Consider the following 19,106-nt stretch of genomic DNA (forward strand, 5'->3'; position numbering starts at 1 on the left):
CATCATCATCATCATCATCATCATCATCATCATCATCATCATCGCTGTCAGTATCGTTGTTAATATCGTCAAAGCACTCAACACCATCATTGTCGTTGCCCTCATCAGCATCAACATCCACTTCCGTTTGTCCTTCCTTCCCCACCTCCGCCTGGAAGGAATCAGCTCCTGTGGGGGTCTCTGCTCCAAGACCTTGGGGCTTGTCTCTGTCGGCTGGGTCCCATGTCCTAATTTGGCTCTACTGCTAGTTCCTCGGGATGGATCTGGGGGGGTGCATTACTCCCCATCAGGGGGCCACCCGCGGGCCCCAGATGCCTTTTCTGCTTCCCGCCAGAGTGCTCTGGACAGAGCACTTGCTCTCTGCTTACACGCAAGCCCATCCACCCACAGGCCCACCATAAAGCCTCTCAGCAGTCAAAGTCAAAACACAATTTCATGTCTATGAATTGCTTCAGAGTCTCTTCTGAGTTCGGGTCATCCGGCGTCTCCCTCCGTGCCTCTTACTTGATCCTCACCAGAGAGTGTCTTGTTCACATCTCCAGTCCTTTATGACTTCACTGGGGTCACTCCTGGAGGTGCGTGGGGATTACTCCCAGCTTAGGGCTCAGAATGGAACCTTTGCCTTGCTCCCACGGGCCACGCATGTGCTCCAGCCCTTTGAGCTACCAGCCCCATATTATCAGTCTAGGTTTTTTTGGGGGGAGCCTTTAACTTTACATCATGTCGCATTTTCTCAAGGTCTTTCATAAGAGCTTCAATTTTTGTCTTCTTTCATTTTTATTAAATTGTTCAGGGGACCAAATGTGGTACTAGGGATCAGTCATATGGAAAGCTATAGCTCTGGCCCACTCAATTATTATCTTTACAACAGGACTGTCGTGTTGAAAATATTCTGGACTAATGAAAATAAAACAAATGAAAAAAAAGGAGGGGAGAGAGAAAGAGAGCTAGTTGCCCAAGGTCACTACTTTTTTTTGTGGGGTGGAGGGGTGGGGGGCACACCCAGCAGTGTTCAGGGCTTATTCCTAGCTGTGTCCTCAGGAATTACTCCTGGCAGTACTAGGGGGACCATATGGGATGCTGGGGATGGAACTTGGGTTGGTTGTGTGCAAGGTAAGTGCCCTATCTGCTGTACTATCTCTCTGGCCTCCCAAGATCACCCAGTTAAGTAGCAAAACACACCTCAGGCTATAAGAAATCATTGGCTCAGAGTGGATAGCAGTTTGCTACCACTGAAAAGCCTTTGGAAGGGCTGAAGCAATAGTACAGTGGGTAGGGTGTTTTTTGCACATGGCCAACCCGGATTCTATTCCCAGCATCCCATATGGTCCCCTGAGCACTGCCAGGGATAATTCCTGAGTACAGAGCCAGGAGTAACCCCTGTGCATCGCCGGATGTGACCCAAAAAGCAAAAAAAAAAAAAAAAAAAAAACCTTTGGAAGGCTCTATCAGTCTTCCAAATTAAGGAAATGTCATACCTTAGAAAGATTGTGATCATATGTAAAGACATGGGGCCATAGCATTGCACTTGCCTCGCATGCAGCAAACCTGGGCTCCATGCCCAGAACCCCAGAAGTCCCCAAGTCCCATCAGCAGTGATCCCTGAGCACAGAGTCAGGAGAAAGTCTGAGCACCACCACCAGAGCAAAAAACAAAGCAAAACAAAACAAACCCCCAAAACCAAAATAAACACCCCCCCCCCCCATACATACACAAATTCACATGAATGGAATGCCTTCTCTGTTGTTGATTTCTTTTCTTCTTTTTTCTGCAGAGGGGGCAGAGCCAGCAATGTTGGGAGTGGCCCCAGGTCACTCCTGGGGATGCTGGGCCTGAGGGAGCCTTGCAGTGCTGGGATCAAACCCAGGGTCTCTACCGTGCCGGCCACACCCTTGGCCCCAGTGTTCTGTGCTTTTGATTGGGGATAGATCTAGTCCCCCGGCTCTCCCCAATGCTGGAGAACATCTTGAACATGGTTCCAACGTCCACGGGTCTGGACCACCACAATACCACTGCACTACTCGACAAGGGAGGTTTACAGGGGAGAAACAGGGTTTCGGAGAAGGAAACGGTCTTGCCTGGGCATCTGAGAGCCACTGTCTCATGCCCAACACCTGCTGTGCCTGATCACACTGCTCCAAGAATGGGGCCTGTTCCAAATGCACAATCTGGGCCCCACTAGATATTATGATGGAGTTCCGGGGGAAGGGTCAGGCTGACCCTTATCGCTCTCGAGGGCGATTCTTATGAGCCTGGGGGCCTTGTTTCTCCAGGCTGCCTCCAGGCTCCCCAGGGGCACACAAGGGCACAGTGTACCCCGAAGAGATGCGCTAGGACAAGACTGCTCTGGTGTGTCCCACGGGAGGGAACGATGCCACAAGCGCTGTCCCTCCAGTGGGGTTCTGAGCCTCTCCTGGGCCCCAGGGAATATCCCCACCGGCATGTGACAAGCCAGCTTGCTCTGTCCCTAAACCAGCCCCCTGCACCCCAAAATCTGAAGACACAGAGATGGGTGGAGGGTCAGCTGCATGGGCCTGGGAAGTTGGCCTTGGTGTGTCCCACCTGGTGGGCCACACCTTCTCTCTCTCCCTCAAAAGGCCCTCGGCCAACCCTGTTTCTGCCCACTGCCCCCATCTTTATTCAGCTGCCACTCGGAGCGGAGAAGAAAAGCTGATTGAAAGCCTGCTCCGGCCACGCTCCCACCGTGTTTTATTGTTTTAATTGTACATGCGAGAGGCGCTCGGAGTGCTTGCTTGCATCTCTGACAGCCCCAGACACCCAGTGTTTATAACAGTTACTTACAGGCAGCCTGCGGCATCCCGAGCCAGCGACTTGTTTACTCTTGCCATGAATTTATGGCCTCCTCCACCTGAGGATCGGGCCACCCCTCGGCCAGCCACAAGTGGAAGTGTCCTGGAGTGAGTCCAGGTGGGCGCAAGGCACCAAACAGAAAGGAACATGGGCCTGAGCGTGTGTGCCCACCCCCTGGCCCCCATGCTGCACCCCTGCTCAAACTGGACCTCCTGCCCAGAGACCCCTGGCTACTGGCCCCGTCCTTGTCACCTTCCGCAGCTCTGCACGTCACTCGCTTTGAGACTGGACCAGAGGGTCTTGGGTCCCAGAATCACACGGCTGACGGGCCCTGGAGGTCAAAGACTCCTCGGGGCCCTGCAGATCACCGTGGCTCCGATGCAGACACACAGCCTCCAGCGGGGCTCCCGAGGGAGCAAGTTACTCGGGGCTCTGAGCAGGTGGAGATTTGGCTTCATACTGAGCTCGAGCCACCGTGTCTATGAAGAAATGCTTGTCTGGGGCCAAGGCGATAGCTCCAAGGGTTGCAGTGTAGGTGCGAGGTCCGAAGTTGAACCCCCACGACTGTCTAGCCAGGGGGCACAGTCAAGGTGACACCGGTGGCCCCCAGTGCTATCAGACTGCAGATACTCCGTGGCACCAGGCCTGAGCACCGAGTACTGAACCCTCCAGCCCACACTGGGGAGCCCCTACTTCGAGATGGGCTGGGGAAGAGCACAGAGGGCTGGAGCACATGCTCTGGGTGTTTCTCACTGAGTCTCCCACGGGGTGCTGCAGATCAAACAACTCCTGGCCAAGGAACGGAAGCAGAATCGTCCCATTCCCCTCTAGATTTGGACGAGAATGGGTAGTAAAACAGGCCCACATTCAAGAGGGGACAGCGCGGAAGAACAGAGCTGGGTCTGGAGGGATGTGCGTGGGAGGGACACATACGCACCGTCATTCTCCCCAGCCAAAGACACAGCTCTGGCAAATCAAGCTCTTCCGTATGCTTCTGTAGCTGGTTTGCAACCCGGTAAAAGTAACACACAAGACCCTTGGGGTCTCGGCTGGAGTGACAGCACAGTGGGTAGGTCACTTGCCTTACAAAAGGCCAACCCGGGTTCGATCCCTGGCATCCCATATGGTCCCCTGGAACCTCCAGGAATGATCCCTGAGTGCAGAGCCAGGAGTAAGCAAGCCCTGAGCACTGCCAGGTGTGACGCTCCCTCCTTCCCCCAACCAAAGGAAAGAAAAAAAACAGGTATGCTAAGTGAGGGTGGCTCTTCTCACCCCTCCCATAAGGCCCTTCCTGGGCAGTTCCTGGCACATCTCTTTTAACTGCCAAACAAACGCAGATGATTTCGACATCCCCATCTCCAGCCAGACTTTCCATTTAAACTCCAACCCCCCACCTCCAGCTGCTGACTCACATCAGAAGTCAAGGTGTCACCACGGGAGAATCCCATTTCACTGAGAACCCCACCTGGTCCCAGAATTTCTGTCCCATTGGTTGCCTCCAAAGTTCACTTCTGGGAAAGTCCCAGAAATCCTAAGTGCGTTTGGGGGTGAGAGGGGCATAGTTTCCCATCCGATGAGTTCATCATCCCTGAAAGTCCAGCACCACGGCTCATCCCCCACCTCTCTGACGTCACCTGCTGCCTGCCACCAAGGCCCCGCTCCAGTATAGAGGCAAACCGAGCGCAGACCTGCAGAAGATCCTTCCCCAGCTCGAGAAAGCAGATGGCTCTTCTGGGCTGCCTGGGAGGGCTCTCCGGCTGGAGGCCTGCCTTCCTCTGTGCTGTGACTGGCTCCTCCCTCAGAACTGTGCCCGCAGAGTACCCCTGACCGGTCAGTGGTAGCTCTCCTGCTCTGGAGGCGTGAGACCCTGTGAGGTCACGGGTTCACTCTCCGAAACTATCCCCATACCTGGTGCAAACCCAGTGGATCTGTCTGCCGCTTGGGACTCCTGAAAATGTCATCTCTGGCACACAGTGACCAAGCGTGCATGCCAGCATGACCAAACCGTGGGACCCATGGAGAGCACCACCACAAAAGGTGTGGCATGGTAGGAAAGAAAGGAAACGAAGGCAGCTGAGAATCTGCCTGCCTGCCCCGGGTCCCTGCACGAGCTGCTCCTTCTCTGGGGCGTCCACTGCTCCTCACATCTGCCCATCCCGGGCTCTTCCTGGAGACTCAAACTGCAGCCACTGACTCTGCCCAGCTGCCTTGACACCAGCCTGCACCCAGGGCGACCTCTGCCCTTTGCATCTCTGTCTCAGCATTTATCAGGCCGCAGGGCACTCCCGGCTTCACAGGCCGACTTCTTGCTGGCCAGGGAGCGCGGCTGAGGGGCCAGGCCATGTATATTCATTTTTATATTCCCAGTTTCTGGCTGCATGCCGGATGCTCCGTAAGTGCAGTGCTGAATTATACATAAATGAAACTAATCAGCAATTACAACCGTGGAGCTCTTCACAACAATACTGATAAGGTAGACAAGGGATAAATTACTGGGGTTAAGGAAGTCTTGCCAAGGTCACAAGCTACAACTCACCACCTCCTTTCAGTACGGAGGGCCCTGGGCACAGCGTGCAGGGCTTGGCTTTGACGCCGACTCCGCTCCCACAGTGCAGATCATCATCCGATTCTCCCGAGCGTGTGGCTCTCCTGCAAGTTGGTACACACACACACACACACACACACACACTGTCTGGGGGCTCAGCCCCTCCTGTGTCATGCGGCCCTTCTCAGATACCCCCTCAAGCCCGGGAATGTCCCGGGAAAGAGCCAATTCAATCCAGAGAAGAGAAACACTGAATTCTTGGGTCTCTGTCTCCGGCAACTCTGAGACTGACCAGCAGGAGCATACAGGACACTGCCTAGGGGAGGCAGACTATTAATATGGGTGGACTGCCGGGAAGAATCAGCTATCTTCCAGGAGAAAAGTAAAAGAAAAACGGAGCAAGTAAAGAGCAGAAGCGCAGGTGGGAAAGGCAAGAGTCCTGGGTTCCAGTGAAGGAACTAGGTGTGACCAGGCCAGGGTCACAAAGCAGTAAACCTTCCTGGGCTCTACTTTGTGCTCAGGGATCACTCCTGGCCATACTCAGGAGACTACATGAGGTGCTGGGTTGATCACATGCAAGGTAAGCACCCCAACTGCTGCACTGTGTCTGGTTCATGGATTTAAAAAAATTTTTTTTCTAAAGAAGTGAAGGCAGGTAGTCCTTGAAAGCTACAAAATAGAGAGTTTATCAATGATTTCTCCAAATTATAGAATTAGGGGGTGGTATTTAGGTCATATCCGGATGGCTGTGCTCAGGGCTTACTCTCCTCAGAGGACCATACCCTGTGCCGGGATTCCAACTGGGGCCAGTTACATGCAAGGCAAGGGCCCGAACCCCTGTGCTACCTCTCTGGTTCTTAGAATGTACTTCTGGTGGTGACAAGTGTGTAGTGCGGGCACGAGGGGCCAGGAATCAATCAGGGCCTGCACACGCCAGGAATGAGCTCTTCCACTTGTTATCTTCCTGGCTGCAGAACATACTTTTTAATTTTTTCCCAAATGGCTGTCATACACAGAGGTACTCACACTGGGTACCAGAATGAGTTCCCTAATAACTGAAGATTGTGACAGAAAAACTTCATATCCGCCCTTTTAGGAAAGGGACACCATACAAAATATAAGAAAAAATGCTCAACACATTTGAATTTTAGCGAGACATTTAAGAAGGCCATATAAAATTTGTTAGAAAACCTGGGCCAGAGTGAAAAAACAGCAAGTAGGGAACTGCCTTGTTAGGTCAACCTGGGTTCTATCCCCAGCATCCCATATGGCCCTCTGAGCCCACCAGGAGTGATTCCTGAGTTTAGAGTCTGAGCATCGCAGGGTGTGCCCCTCCCCCAACCCCAAAAAAAGAAGATCTGTTCCACAATCCTTTACAATTTTATAGCATGAATGGACGTTACCAGAAACATGAAAGCTGGTCAGTAGTAGTGAACGCTGACTAACGCTTCAAATTCATCCTGATTATGTGCCCCAGGTCTCTGTGCTTAACTGAATTCTCATTGGAGGAGAGAGCTCAAAGGGGTGGGGCACATGCCTTGCAGGCTTGAGGTTCCGAGTTCAGTCCTGTACCCGTCCCGTCCCCCCCACCCCCCCAGCACACACACACACACACACAATACACACACTCAACACCACTCACTGGGAACCTATTTTAAAAAGGCGCCTACAAGAATGTGTTAATGAAGCAGCAGCCTGCACAGCCCTTGGTAACAGAGTCTGTCTAACGCAGCAGAACCCATGGAACAGTACCTCTGGGTGCAAATGCGAGCAACAAAATTTCTGAATCAATCCGTAGAGATTAGTCCCTAAATCTGTGGATTTGACAAAGTAAGAAAAGATCATTCATAGTTGTATTTCATGAGAAATAGCGTGAGTGGCCTTTTCTAATATTTTTGTTCTCTACAATGGATTGATCATTCATTCTATCCACAACATAGGATGGTTAGCATTAAGAGTTAAAAAAAAAATAACTTCAGAGGGGCCAGAGAGACAGTACAGTGGGTGGAATATGTGTCTCAGACACGGTCAATCTGGGTTCAATCCCCACCACCCCAGATGGCCCCTGGAGTCCTACCAGGAGTGAACCCTGAGTACAGAGATGGCCCTAAGCACAGCCAGGTATGGTCCCCCCAAAACAAACAAAAAACCCCAAAAATAAACCCAAAACCCAAAATTCAGAGACTGACCTAAAGAATGAATGAAAGAAATAAAAGGAATGCAAAGAAGAAGAGAGGCAATGAGGGAGAGAGAGAGAATGAGAAAAAAAGGAGAGGAAGGGAGTTGGCAAATTCAGAGGGCCTTGAAGCAAATACAGCTAGTAAGCCCATGGGCACGACTGAGAGAAACTGGCCCAGAAAACCCCAAATGCCAACTCTGGGGTATGTTAAGGCAGATGCTGAACCAGAGCACCACTGAGGGCAGCATCAGAACACTGGGCTCACGCTTCATTCTGTTTACTCTTGGTTTGTTTGTGGGCCACCTCCTAGCAGACTCAGGGAACCATACAGGGTCCCAGGGATCCAACCTGGGTTGGCCCAGGACAGGAAGCGCCCTCCCCACTGTACTACCCGCTGTGCTACTGCTCCAACCCCAGGTGACACGCTTTGAAGGAAGGGGACAGGACTGGCGCAACAGCAGTGTCCGGACAAGATGGCCCCGAGGTGCCTGAAGAGTGACATCAGACACTCCCTGAGCCTTCCTCTGCGGAGAGCAGCAGACATGGCGCATGGACCCCTGTCCCCTTGTCCCCCAGAGCCCGCTCAGCCTAGGCTCCTTCCTGCTTGCTGTTGAGAGCAGCTGAGGAGGCAGAGCTGACGGGGAAAATGCTCTCCCTAAGAGAGGAGGGGACAGCAGAGCAGCTGGCTCCAAGGATCAGGCAGGCGGATGCTCAGAAAACCAGGAAATATGCGATATAGGTCTGTGTGAAACAAAAGGCTGACACAACCCTGACAGTTGCACGGGACGGGACGCTGGGACGGGGGCAGGGCCTGTGCGTGGAACTGTTGGGAGGGGAGTTTAAACAGACTCCAGGGGTGACCGAAGTCCCGGGCACAAGGCTCTGCCCCTTAGGACTACTCCCTCGTGCAGATCGGAGGAACCATCAAGCTGGGCTGCAGCAACGACACCTCCGCTGAGCCCACATCCACCCATCTGGCAGCCTCCCTGCTGCCAGACCCCAACCTGGAGTGTTGGGTGTCCCTGTCTCTCAGAACCTCCCTCCAACCCTCAGGCCAGCCCAGGGGGGCTGCCCCACAGCACTGCCGAGACACACAGGAAAATTCAGCTTCCATGAGTCACAGCAGCCGTGGACAGGCAGAGGGGCCTGGGGGAGGCCGAGCATGAGCTCAGGTGTCTAAATCCTTGCTTTTGCCTGTACCCACATCACCCGGCCTCTTCTCCAGCCCACTCTTGGAGAACCCCTTCCAGAGGCAAAGTGGCTTGATTTGCCTCAGGGACCCTCCAAAAGACACGCCACCAGACCAGTCCGGTGCATGCATGACTTTATTTTTTCTGCAGAAGTAAACACACACACACACACACACACACACACACACACACACACGCCAGAAGGCTTTCGTGAGCTGCTTGCTATGCAAGCACAAATGTCAGGGATAGGGGACTGGAGTGATGGCACAGCAGATAGGACGCTTGCCTTGCATGCAGCAGACCTAGGTGTGATCCCCGGCATCCCATATGGTCCCCCAAGCACTGCCAGGAGTGATTCCTGAGTGCAGAGCCAGGAGTAACCCCTGAGCATCGCCGGGTATGGTCCCTCAAATGAAACAAAACAAATGTCAGGACACAGAAGGCAGATCTATTGTCATAATAGACCAAGATCTAGTATCACTCAGTCATGCAGTATGTGAGGGCCAGAAGCAGGGGGTGGATTTCATTTCACATACAGGGAGGGCAAAGCCAGCAGAGTGTGGAAGAGCAAGAGGGTTCAGGGCTGGGAGAACCAGCGAGGTGGCTTTGGAGACGGGGCAGCGTTGTTCAGGAAGTTGAGGCACGTCCCTCAGTCCATGCAGCTACTTGTCCACCCATCTGAGGCCCTTTCAGGAGGACACAAGGGGACCCCATCCTGTGCTGCTCCCCACTCAGTCCCCTCCCCCAGGTCCTCAAATAGGAACTCCTTACACCTCCCTTTGAAGTGACGAGAAGGACCGCGAAAGGCATCAGTGGTCAGCCCTGGAGGTTCCCGAGGGAGGTCCCTGAGGAAAGGGTACCTGCAGGCTCCCAGTCCAGAGCAAGGCTTCTGGAAGCTGAGGTAGAAGGAGAGGGGAGCCTCCCAGAAGGTAGACGGAGCCCTGCTCACCTTCCAAAGAATGGATCCCCTGCTCCTTGGCGGTTTTGTACACGCTGCTGAAATCGTCTCCAAGGTTAGGGTCAGCACCAGCGGCCAGCAGGACCTGCACCACGCTAGGAGAAATCAGAAAGACCGAGAAGGGTCAGGAGCAGGGACGGCCTGGGGAGCAGAGAGCCAGAGTCTCACAGTGGGGGGGATGCGACCCGCCTCTGCTCTCATGAGCGGCGGAACGGGAAGACCACGAACTCTGGGCGCAGGAAAGCCAAGAGGAGGCTCTGAGCCTCCTAGCAGCGGGGCTCCGGGTGCACTGTCCAACACCCCCATGGGGCTCAGTTCCCACAAGTCTAAGATTAAGTGTTGATTCCACTGTCCCGGGGCGAAGTGTATATGCCCTCCCGGCCTCACAGTGAGGGAAGGGCAATGGTTTAGTGGAATCGCAGCAAAGTCAGGCAAACAGCTCTGATGGGAGAAGCTCCCTGTGCAGTGGGAAACCAGAGTCGTACTGAAAGCTCTGAAGACACGAAGGCTGGGCAGGCGAGAAAGGCCAACAGAAGCCCGGGCTCTGCATGCGGGAGGCCTGGGTTCTGTCTTGACACCTCATGGCTCCCCAATCACCGCCAGGTGTGATCCCTGGGTACAGAGCCAGGAGCAGTTCCCTGAGCACCGCCGGGTGTGGTCCCAAGCCCCCACACCCTCACCCCCATACCTGAAGGAGAGGGGGAACATCTGGCGTGATGAGAGGATCCCAGGCATTTACGATCCCGGAGGCCAAAGAGCACCAGCTCTTCCCCTGAAGAAATGGGGGCTTAGGGGAAGGGAGTAGTATGGAGGGAGGTGACCCTGCCAGCTGGGGGCTGAAGGGGAAGGGACAGGACAGTTGTGTCCTTCCACCACGCTTCGCTAGGGGCCATTCTCACAGAAATGCAGCCTGTGCAGAGAGAAGGCCCATGACAATGATCTTCCATAGCCATCACCTTCATTTCAATGCAAGAGGAACCGCCTGACAGTTTGGAATGTTTCCTCAGCGTAAAGAAGAATCAATCCAGTGGCTGTGTGCGAATGGACTGATGGGCAGGACAAAGGTAGGGCCCGAGGACTGCCATGAGGGTAAATTAGGTGAATGTGTTAAGCTTGATTCAGGAAGTGATCCGATGTCAACTTCTCTTCCATCTCTTTTTCCCTCTTCCTCCTCCCTTCCCTCCTTTTTTTGGGGGGAGGGGTGGGTGGGGAACAATACCCGGTGGTACTCAGAGATCACTCCTGGCAGGCCCACATGGGGTGCCAGGGATTGAACCTGAACTGGCAGCATGCAAGGCAATGCCCTTATTATCTCTCCACCCGCCTCTCTTATTTCTTCCGTCATGTAGTATTCTTGCTCATGGTTTGCCTTGCACACTTCCAACCCAGGTTCAATCTTCTGGTAACACATATGGATCCCTGAGCACCGCCAGGAGTAAACCCTGAGAACTGAGCAGAAATAAGCCCTGAGCACTGCTGAGCCAGGAAGAGGAAGAGGAAGAGGAGGAGGTGGTGGAGGAGGAGGGGAGGAAGGAGGAGGAGGAAGAGGAGAAGAAGAAGCAGAAGCTTTTCTTTTGCTTCTGATACTTTAAACTACTAATGATTTTTGTGGCATAAAAGGCAGGCATTTCAAAAAATTACTCTATTAAAAAGTCAAACAAGAGATTTGGTTTCCCTTTCTTTTTAGAATCGGTTTTCTAATACATACAATTAGCAAAATTAATGGCCTTTACTGTAGCACCTAGTTTGCATTGTATTACTTCAGAATGTCCAGAACCTGGTTGGAGAGAGAGTGCAGAGGAGAGGGAACTTGCCTCACACGTGGCAGACCCAGGTTCAATCCCCAACATGCCATATGGTTCCCCAGGCACTGCCAGGAGTGATCTCTGAGCACAGAGCCAGGAGTCAGCCATGAGTACTGCTGGGTGTGGCCCCAAACCCAGCAAACCAAACCAAACAACTTCAATAAATTTCCTCTCTCTCTCTCTCTCTCTCTCTCTCCGCCCCCCCACCCCCACCCCGCACCACCACCACCACTCCCCTCCCCGGAAAACTGAAGAGGATTCCCCTCCCATGCACCCAGTTCTTCCACATCTGCTCTAACTACCCTGCCCAGGTCAGAGGAGTGAGAATGATCTCTTAAGCAGATAAAATCCACCTCTAAAGCTCTAAAATTTAGTTCATGGCAGAGCCCGCCAGGTTCTCACTTGGAGGCCATTTGCTCCATTTACACACAACTGGGGGAAAATTGGCACTGGTCTTCCTGTTTCCCAGAAGATTAAAAGCTAAGCGGAGACAAGAAGGCAGATTAGCAAACTAGCTGAAGGCAGGAGAGGCAGCAGCCAACAGAGGTAGGATGAAGGGGTTCAGGACATTGGCTTTAGAGCTGGGACAGCCTAAAGCACAATAAATCACGACAGTAATGGATTACAGCCCATTGAGTAAAATAAGATTCCACGAGTTCATATTAAAAATAAATTAATAAGTCAAGGGGGACGAAGGAAAAGCTTTTCCATGCTGTGGAATGACAAATAATGACTGTAGAAAGAATGATGAGATTAGAAAATCATCATTTTGCAATCTCTTAATAATGATCTGCAATTGGCAGAGTCTAGTTCCCATGGCTGTATGAACGCAAGGAGAATGATTGGAACAGTGCCTGACATAGAATAAGTGTTCTCCAAATGTTTACTAGACATTTGTATCTAATTTGTCCTTGCTAGACAGCAGGACATTTTCTTTTTCTTTCTCTTCCCACCAAAAGTTTACTTTGTTAAAGCACCATGAATTATAAAGTTATTCATCCTTGGGTTTTTGACATACAATGTTTCATCACCAATCCCTCCGCTTGTGTCAACTTCCCTCCACTGGGGCCAGAGCAGTAGCATAGCGGGTTTGCCTTGCATGCATGCGGCTGACCGAGGTTTGATCCCTAGCACCCCATATGATACCGCCAACACCTGTCACTGTCACTGTCCTCCCCGTTGATCATCGATTTGCTCGAGCGGGCCCAGTAACGTCTCCATTGGAGACTTTGTTGTTACTGTGTTTGGCATATCGAATACATCACGGGTGGCTTGCCAGGCTTTGCCGTGCGGGCGAGATACTCTCGGTAGCTTGCCGGGCTCTCCGAGAGGGGCGAAGGAATCGAACTCGGGTCGGCCATGTTGGCCGCTTGTAAGGCAAAGGCCCTACCGCTGTGCTATCGCTCCAGCCCAATATTCAGGTGAGGAAGATATTTACCTTTTGCATAAAAGAAAATGGTACCTAAGATCAAGATTATGGGTTTTCGAGGCTGAAGTGATAGCACAGCGGGTAGGGCATTTGTTAAGCATGCGGCCAACCAGGTTCGATTCCCAGCATCCCATATGGTCCCCTGAGCACCGCCAGGAGTAATACCTGAGTGCATGAACCAGGAGTAACCCTTGTGCATCACCGGGGGTCACCCAAAAAGCAAAATAAATAAATACATTATGGGTTTTCAAACTATTTATCAAGTTACTTCCAAAATATTTTAAAGAATTTTTTTTTTTTTAACACCACCAGGAATAATTCCTGAGTGCAGAGCCAGGAGTAACGGGTATGACCCAAAAAGGGAAAAGAAAAAAAAAGTAAAACTACAAATAAAAAAAACTTCCCTTCACTAGTGTTCCCAGGTTCCCTCCTTATTGCCCCTTTCCCCGAACCCCCAGCTTCAGCCTGCCCTCTTGACAGGCACCTTTTAAATCTGGTCATTAGAATTTGAGTTTTATAGTCGAAAGGAGGGATGTCTAGATCACCCTGGCCCCAGAGTTTAGGGAGGAAGAAGGAAAGAAATAGAGTGAAGGGGAAGGGGACGAGAGATAGATAGATGAGAAGCAAGGGGACGGGGTTAAGGGGACTACTGGGGTAGTGTCAAGGAATGTATCACTGTCATCCCATTATTCATCGATCTGCTCAAGCGGGCGCCAGTAACGTCTCCATCCGTCCCAGTCCTGAGATTTTAGCAGCCTCTCCTTACTTGCCCTTCCCAACAGTGCCGTATTGGAGGCTCTTTCAGGGCCAGGGGAATGAGAGCCACTATTGTTACTGTTTTGGGCATATCGAATACGCCACGGGGAGTTTGTCAGGCTCTGCCATGTGGGCGGGATACTCTTGGTAGCTTGCCAGGCTCTCCGAGAGGAATGACAGAGCTAAATGCCCAAGCCACAGGGACAGCAGGACATACAAGCACAGTGAAAGCTGCGTTCAGACCAAAGTTCTGTCACTTACTGCCTGGAACCACAGACAAGTGACCGCAGCTCTGCACCAGGACAATGGCAATGATGAAGTGTCCCTTTTAGGTCATATGCTTGTAAAACACTGTGGTCCCTGGTCCCTAGAAAGAATTCCACAGACACAAGCATCTTTGCCCTTTGCCCACAGCATCTCTAAAATCTCCGTGTGACAGCCTGGGCCTGGGCTGGAAACGGGAACCAGGCTCAACCCGACCGTCACCCCCCCCCACCCTCATGATTCGAGGTGGGCACAGGAGACGGCTCTTCTGTATTCCGCACAAGTTGGCCTGTTTCAAAAATCCAAGTGAGAAGGGTTTGTCGATCTAAACTCAAAGGGACATAATTTGGTTATTCCTCAGCTGCTGGGTCCAATCACCGTTCAATCACGCCCCCTCCCCTGGCAGGCTGTCCCTCCAGGCAGCGACTGTCACTAACCGTGCTACCTGGGCCTCTTCAGGTTCATGAGTATTGATTCCATCTGTCTAATTTGCAGGCTGCAAGACGTGTCCAAGCAACCAAGTCCGCGGCCCGGGGCCCCGGAGGGCAGAGCGTGGTCTGGCAGGCTGGACAGGGAGAGCTGCCGGGGCTCGGCTCTGGGGCTGCTAACCCAATCAAGGGCGATGGGCAATTCACCTCACAGACTCGGAGACCGAAGCGGGTAAGGCATCCAGGCCAGAGCCTCACTCGGCCACCCTGGAGAAGACCCCCCTCCGGATTCCTAAGCCACGAGAGGTAGCAGCCTCCATGGGAGGGGAGCGCTAAGACGAAAGGGGTCTCGGCCAGCGGGAGCCCCGAGTGGCACCAAGCACCTTGCCGATGGCTCATGGCCTTTCACCCCACAGCCACCCGCGCTCACAAAGCCTCGAACCTGGCGCTCAAGGCACGGGCCCTTCTCAGGGAACCAGCCGCAGTCTGGCTCCAGGGCTATGGTGAGGATGTTAGCGTTGGTGCCCCACACAGCTGCAGAGACCTGGGGCCTGAAGCAGGGCAGAGATAGAGTCGGCAGCTGCCAGGTGAGAAAACTATGGCAAGACTGAGGAGGAGAACAGACGTCAGGCACTGGCCCGGCTGGGGCGCAGCAGGGAACGCAGAGTGCACATAAAACAAGGATGGCGACAGTTGGCGGAGGAGAGAGCAGCGTGCCACAAACCAAGTCAGCCGCCAGAGACCAGGAGATAGGCTGGCCCAGGGGACGAAGAGGTACAAGCCAGGTAGCAGTGAGGAGGCCCCAGAAGGGAAGTGATTTCTGTCTCTAACTCTTTGGTTTGGTTTGGTTTTGGGGCCACACACAGTAGTGCTTAGGGCTTACTCCTGGAAGCTCATGGGGAAATCATATGGGGTGCCGGGGATTGGACCCTGGGGGTTGGCTGCGTGCAAGGCAAAAGCCCTGCCTGCTGGACTATCACTCCAGCCTGTCACTGTCACGTCCTCCCATTGTTCATCGATCTGCTCGAGTGGGCCCAGTAACGTCTCCATTGTGACACTTGTTACTGTGTTTGGTATATCGAATACATCATGGATAGCTTGCCAGGCTTTGCTGTGTGGGCGAGATACTCTCGGTAGCTTGCCGGGCTCTCCGAGAGGGGTGTAGGAATCGAACCTGGGTCGACCAGCTCAGCCGCGTGCAAGGCAAATGCCCTACCCATTGTGCTATCGCTCCAGCCTATATCTGACTTTCTTTTTACTTAACAAAAGCTGAAACATATCCCCGGATTTAGAACTTCATCTAGATGGTTTACCCAGGAGCTGATGCGTTTGGGCCCATCTGGCTGACCAAGGGAGTCCTGGGTCCACTATAAAGTCAGAATCCGGAGGAAACAGAAAGGGCACTGCTGTGGAAGAAGAACCCCAGAGGCCAGCAGCCGGCCCCCTGCTCTGGTGGCATGGGAGTCGCCACTGCTCTACTGAGTGTGCGATGTTGGTGCCGGGACGGTACTGGCCAGGCCTTTGCGGTCTAAGGGGCTGGACTAAAAACAGCACCAGATCCCCAACCCACTCACTGCAAAGGGTCCGCCTCTACGCAGAGAACTCCCGGGGAAAGGATCTGCAGCCAAAGCCTCATCCACCAGTGCCACCCTCACCATCAGAGGCCAGAACTCGGCAGCACAGGCCCCACAGCCCCGATGCATCTGGAGCCCAAGAGGATGGGGCTCTGGGTGAGCCTTCGGGTGGGGCTCTTGGCTCTGCCTGCCTGTGGGGAGTCCGTCACAGTCAGCTCTTCTCTTCCACCTCACTTCACCCACAGGCCCAGGCCCGACAGGAAGGTGACAGTGGTGGGGAAGTGTCCAGCAGCCAGAGATCAGCCACAGGAGGGAGCTAATCATGTGTGGAGCGGCCTAGAAATCTTAAGAGTCAGGGCATGAAGGCTGGCATGAAGGTTGGCCTGAGATGGGAGGAGAACACGGGTTTAGAGCCTGCGGCCTTGGCAAGAGAAACCCATGGAAGTAGGAGCAATGAGCTGTTTGTCTCTGTTTTCTTTCTTTTGGGGGGGGGGGGAATGGGGGCACACCTGGCAGTGCTCAGGGCTTACTCCTGGCTCTGCACTCAGGAGCCGCTCCTGTTGGGCTCCTCTGGAGACTGCTATGTGGTGCGGGGGATGGAACCTGGGTCAACCATGTGCAAGGCCAGTGCCCGGCCCCCTGTGCTGTGGCTCCAGCCTCAGCAGCAGTGAGTTCTGGCCCTGCGCAGAGAGCTGTCTTCTCTCTGCCTTGTTTCGACTGCCTGCTGGCATAGACATCTATTTTTACAAGGGGACAGAGTGTGGCTTAGGAGACCAAGAGTCTGATAATGACAGTTAACATTTGTCTCTACAAATGTCACTTCTTACAAACCAGGTGCCGATTTAAACAATGCTGATTTACTGATGCAGTTCATCTTAGCAACAACCTGATGAGGCAGCTCCACGAAAAAAAAATATGAAGGCACTGAGAGACTAAGTTAGGTGCCCAATGCCCCCACGCTGTGGGGACTGGAATGAACTGTGGGCCCAGCACCCAGGCTACAAGGTTCAGGCCACTCTGCTCTCACTCCCCTACTGACCCCCCCAGGGAATGAACAGGGCTGCACACTTCACCTCTGCTCAGGATTCAGCCCCAATTCTAGGAGCAAGAAGCCCAGCAGAAACACGAAACAAGGATAGGACTAGCTAATTCCCAGAGGAAAAAATAATCAAGTGATTGCTAAGTAAATGAGGAGAACCTCAAACTCACTTGTTATTAGAGAAAGGAAAAATCAAAATGATAAGCTATTACTTAAAATCAACATACGAGAGACTCATAAATAAATCACTAAAGAGACTAACATGTTGCAGAGATTCTTCTGACCCTGCACAAGGCTGAGTTGTCTGGGGCACCCTGGAGGGGGAGGGTCAGCCCAGTGCCTGCCCACACTCCACAATTGTCGCCATGCTCCTGGCTGGACTGCCCCGCTTGGGAGGAACCTCACCAGAAATCTTCACTCTCACCCTGAAAAACTAAGGAACGCGAGTTTTGTGACTAAAATCTTCCATGGAGTCAGGGATGGGCTACCTTCTTCCATCTCCCTGTACTCCTAGAAGCCCCAGCAATCACACATATGCCCCAAAGCCATCACCCAGTTAAAATTTGAACTCCAGCTGTATCACCCTGTTAAAATTTTTGAACTTCTTGGAGCAACATCTCAAACACTGATAAACCAGGAGTAGCACACCAGATTGGATGTAGTGTAGAAGGCAACTAATCTAGATTAACAAAATATTTGGAGATGGAGTGATAGCACAGCGGGTAGGGAGTTGCATGTGACCGACCACGGTTTGACTCCCTGCATCTCATATGGTTCCTTGAGCCCCACCAGGAGTAATTCCTGAGTGCAGAGCCAGGAGTAGCTCCTGTGCATTGCCTGGTGTGACCCCCCCTTCAAAAAAAAAGCCAAAGAAGTATATAAACACAGAAGGCTTAACCTATAAATCTTAGTAATCTCTTATATAAGGACGTAAGGGCTCCATGGTGAGATACAACAATCTTCATTAACTTTCATCTAAGGAAACATTTTTTGATCATTCTGTTAGCAAATTATTGATAACAGGCAATATAAAATAAATTATTGAGGACTTGCTATGAGTGCAGGCTTAAGTGGTAGTTGGGAAAATTAGAGACAATGGTGGAAGGAAGGTGTAATGGTGGTGGGTTTGGTGTTGGAATACTGAATGCCTGTAACAAATCATGATTCACAACTTTATAATCCACAGTGTTTCTATATAAAGTGTAAGGGGAGAAAAAAATCAACATATTGGGGTTGGAGAGATAGTCTAGTGGATAGGGTGCTTGCCTTGCACGTGGCCAACTTTGGTTCAATCCCCAGCATCCCATATGGTCCTCTGAGCACATTCAGGAATGATCCGTGAATGCAGAGCCAGGAATAACCCTATAAATCTTTTGGTGTGGCCCCAAAGTCAAATATATATGTACTATATATTTATATAGTATATAGTATATAATATTTATGTATATTTATATACTATACACACATATACATATACATATACATATACATATACATATACATATACATATATATATGGGGTGGGAAGGACACTGGGATGAGTGGTGGTGAATGGGCACTGGTGGAGGGACGGGTACTCGATCATTGTATAACTGAAACCCAAGCACAAAACTTTGTAAGTCTACAACTGTACCTCATGGTGTTTCACTAATAAAAACTAAAAAAAAAAACAAAAAGCGTGAATCTCAAAAAAAAAAAAGTGTCTGTCTAGCGAGTAGCCAACCTGGGTTCAATCCTCAGCACCATATGGTTTCCCAAACCTGATTACTGAGCAGGAATTTCTGAACAGAACCAGGAATAAGCCCTGAGTACTGCTAGGTGTGGTCCCAAAATAAACACACAAGTAAAAAAATCAACATATTAATAAAAGTTAGACAACCAAACAATGCTAATCAAACAGTTGATTCCTGGGGCAGGGATAGTATAGCGGTTTTGGCACTTGTCTTGTATGCAGCTGACCAGGGCTCAATACCGGGCATCCCTTATGGCCCCCTGAGCAGCACCGGTAGTAATTCCTGAGTGCAGAACCAGGAGTGGCCTAGGTGTGGCCCAAAAGCAAATTTAAAAAAACAAACAAATAAACAAACCAGTGAGTTTCTCCAGCAAGTTTCCTCACTGTAGAACATCT

At 51.9% G+C, this 19,106-nt stretch overlaps 1 protein-coding gene across 1 annotated transcript in view; it reads right to left on the reverse strand.

The window, feature by feature from the left end:
• CLPB (ClpB family mitochondrial disaggregase) overlaps positions 1–19,106 on the reverse strand; it is a 143,761-nt gene that overhangs the window by 80,701 nt on the left and 43,954 nt on the right. The window contains exon 4 of the mRNA XM_056116115.1: positions 9,675–9,778. Coding sequence (XP_055972090.1) covers positions 9,675–9,778 — 104 coding nt within the window. The remainder of the gene's footprint in view (positions 1–9,674; positions 9,779–19,106) is intronic.

This window comes from Sorex fumeus, unplaced genomic scaffold (genome assembly GCF_029834395.1).
Source record: "Sorex fumeus unplaced genomic scaffold, SorFum_2.1 ptg000030l, whole genome shotgun sequence".
Classification (NCBI taxonomy): Eukaryota; Metazoa; Chordata; class Mammalia; order Eulipotyphla; family Soricidae; genus Sorex; species Sorex fumeus.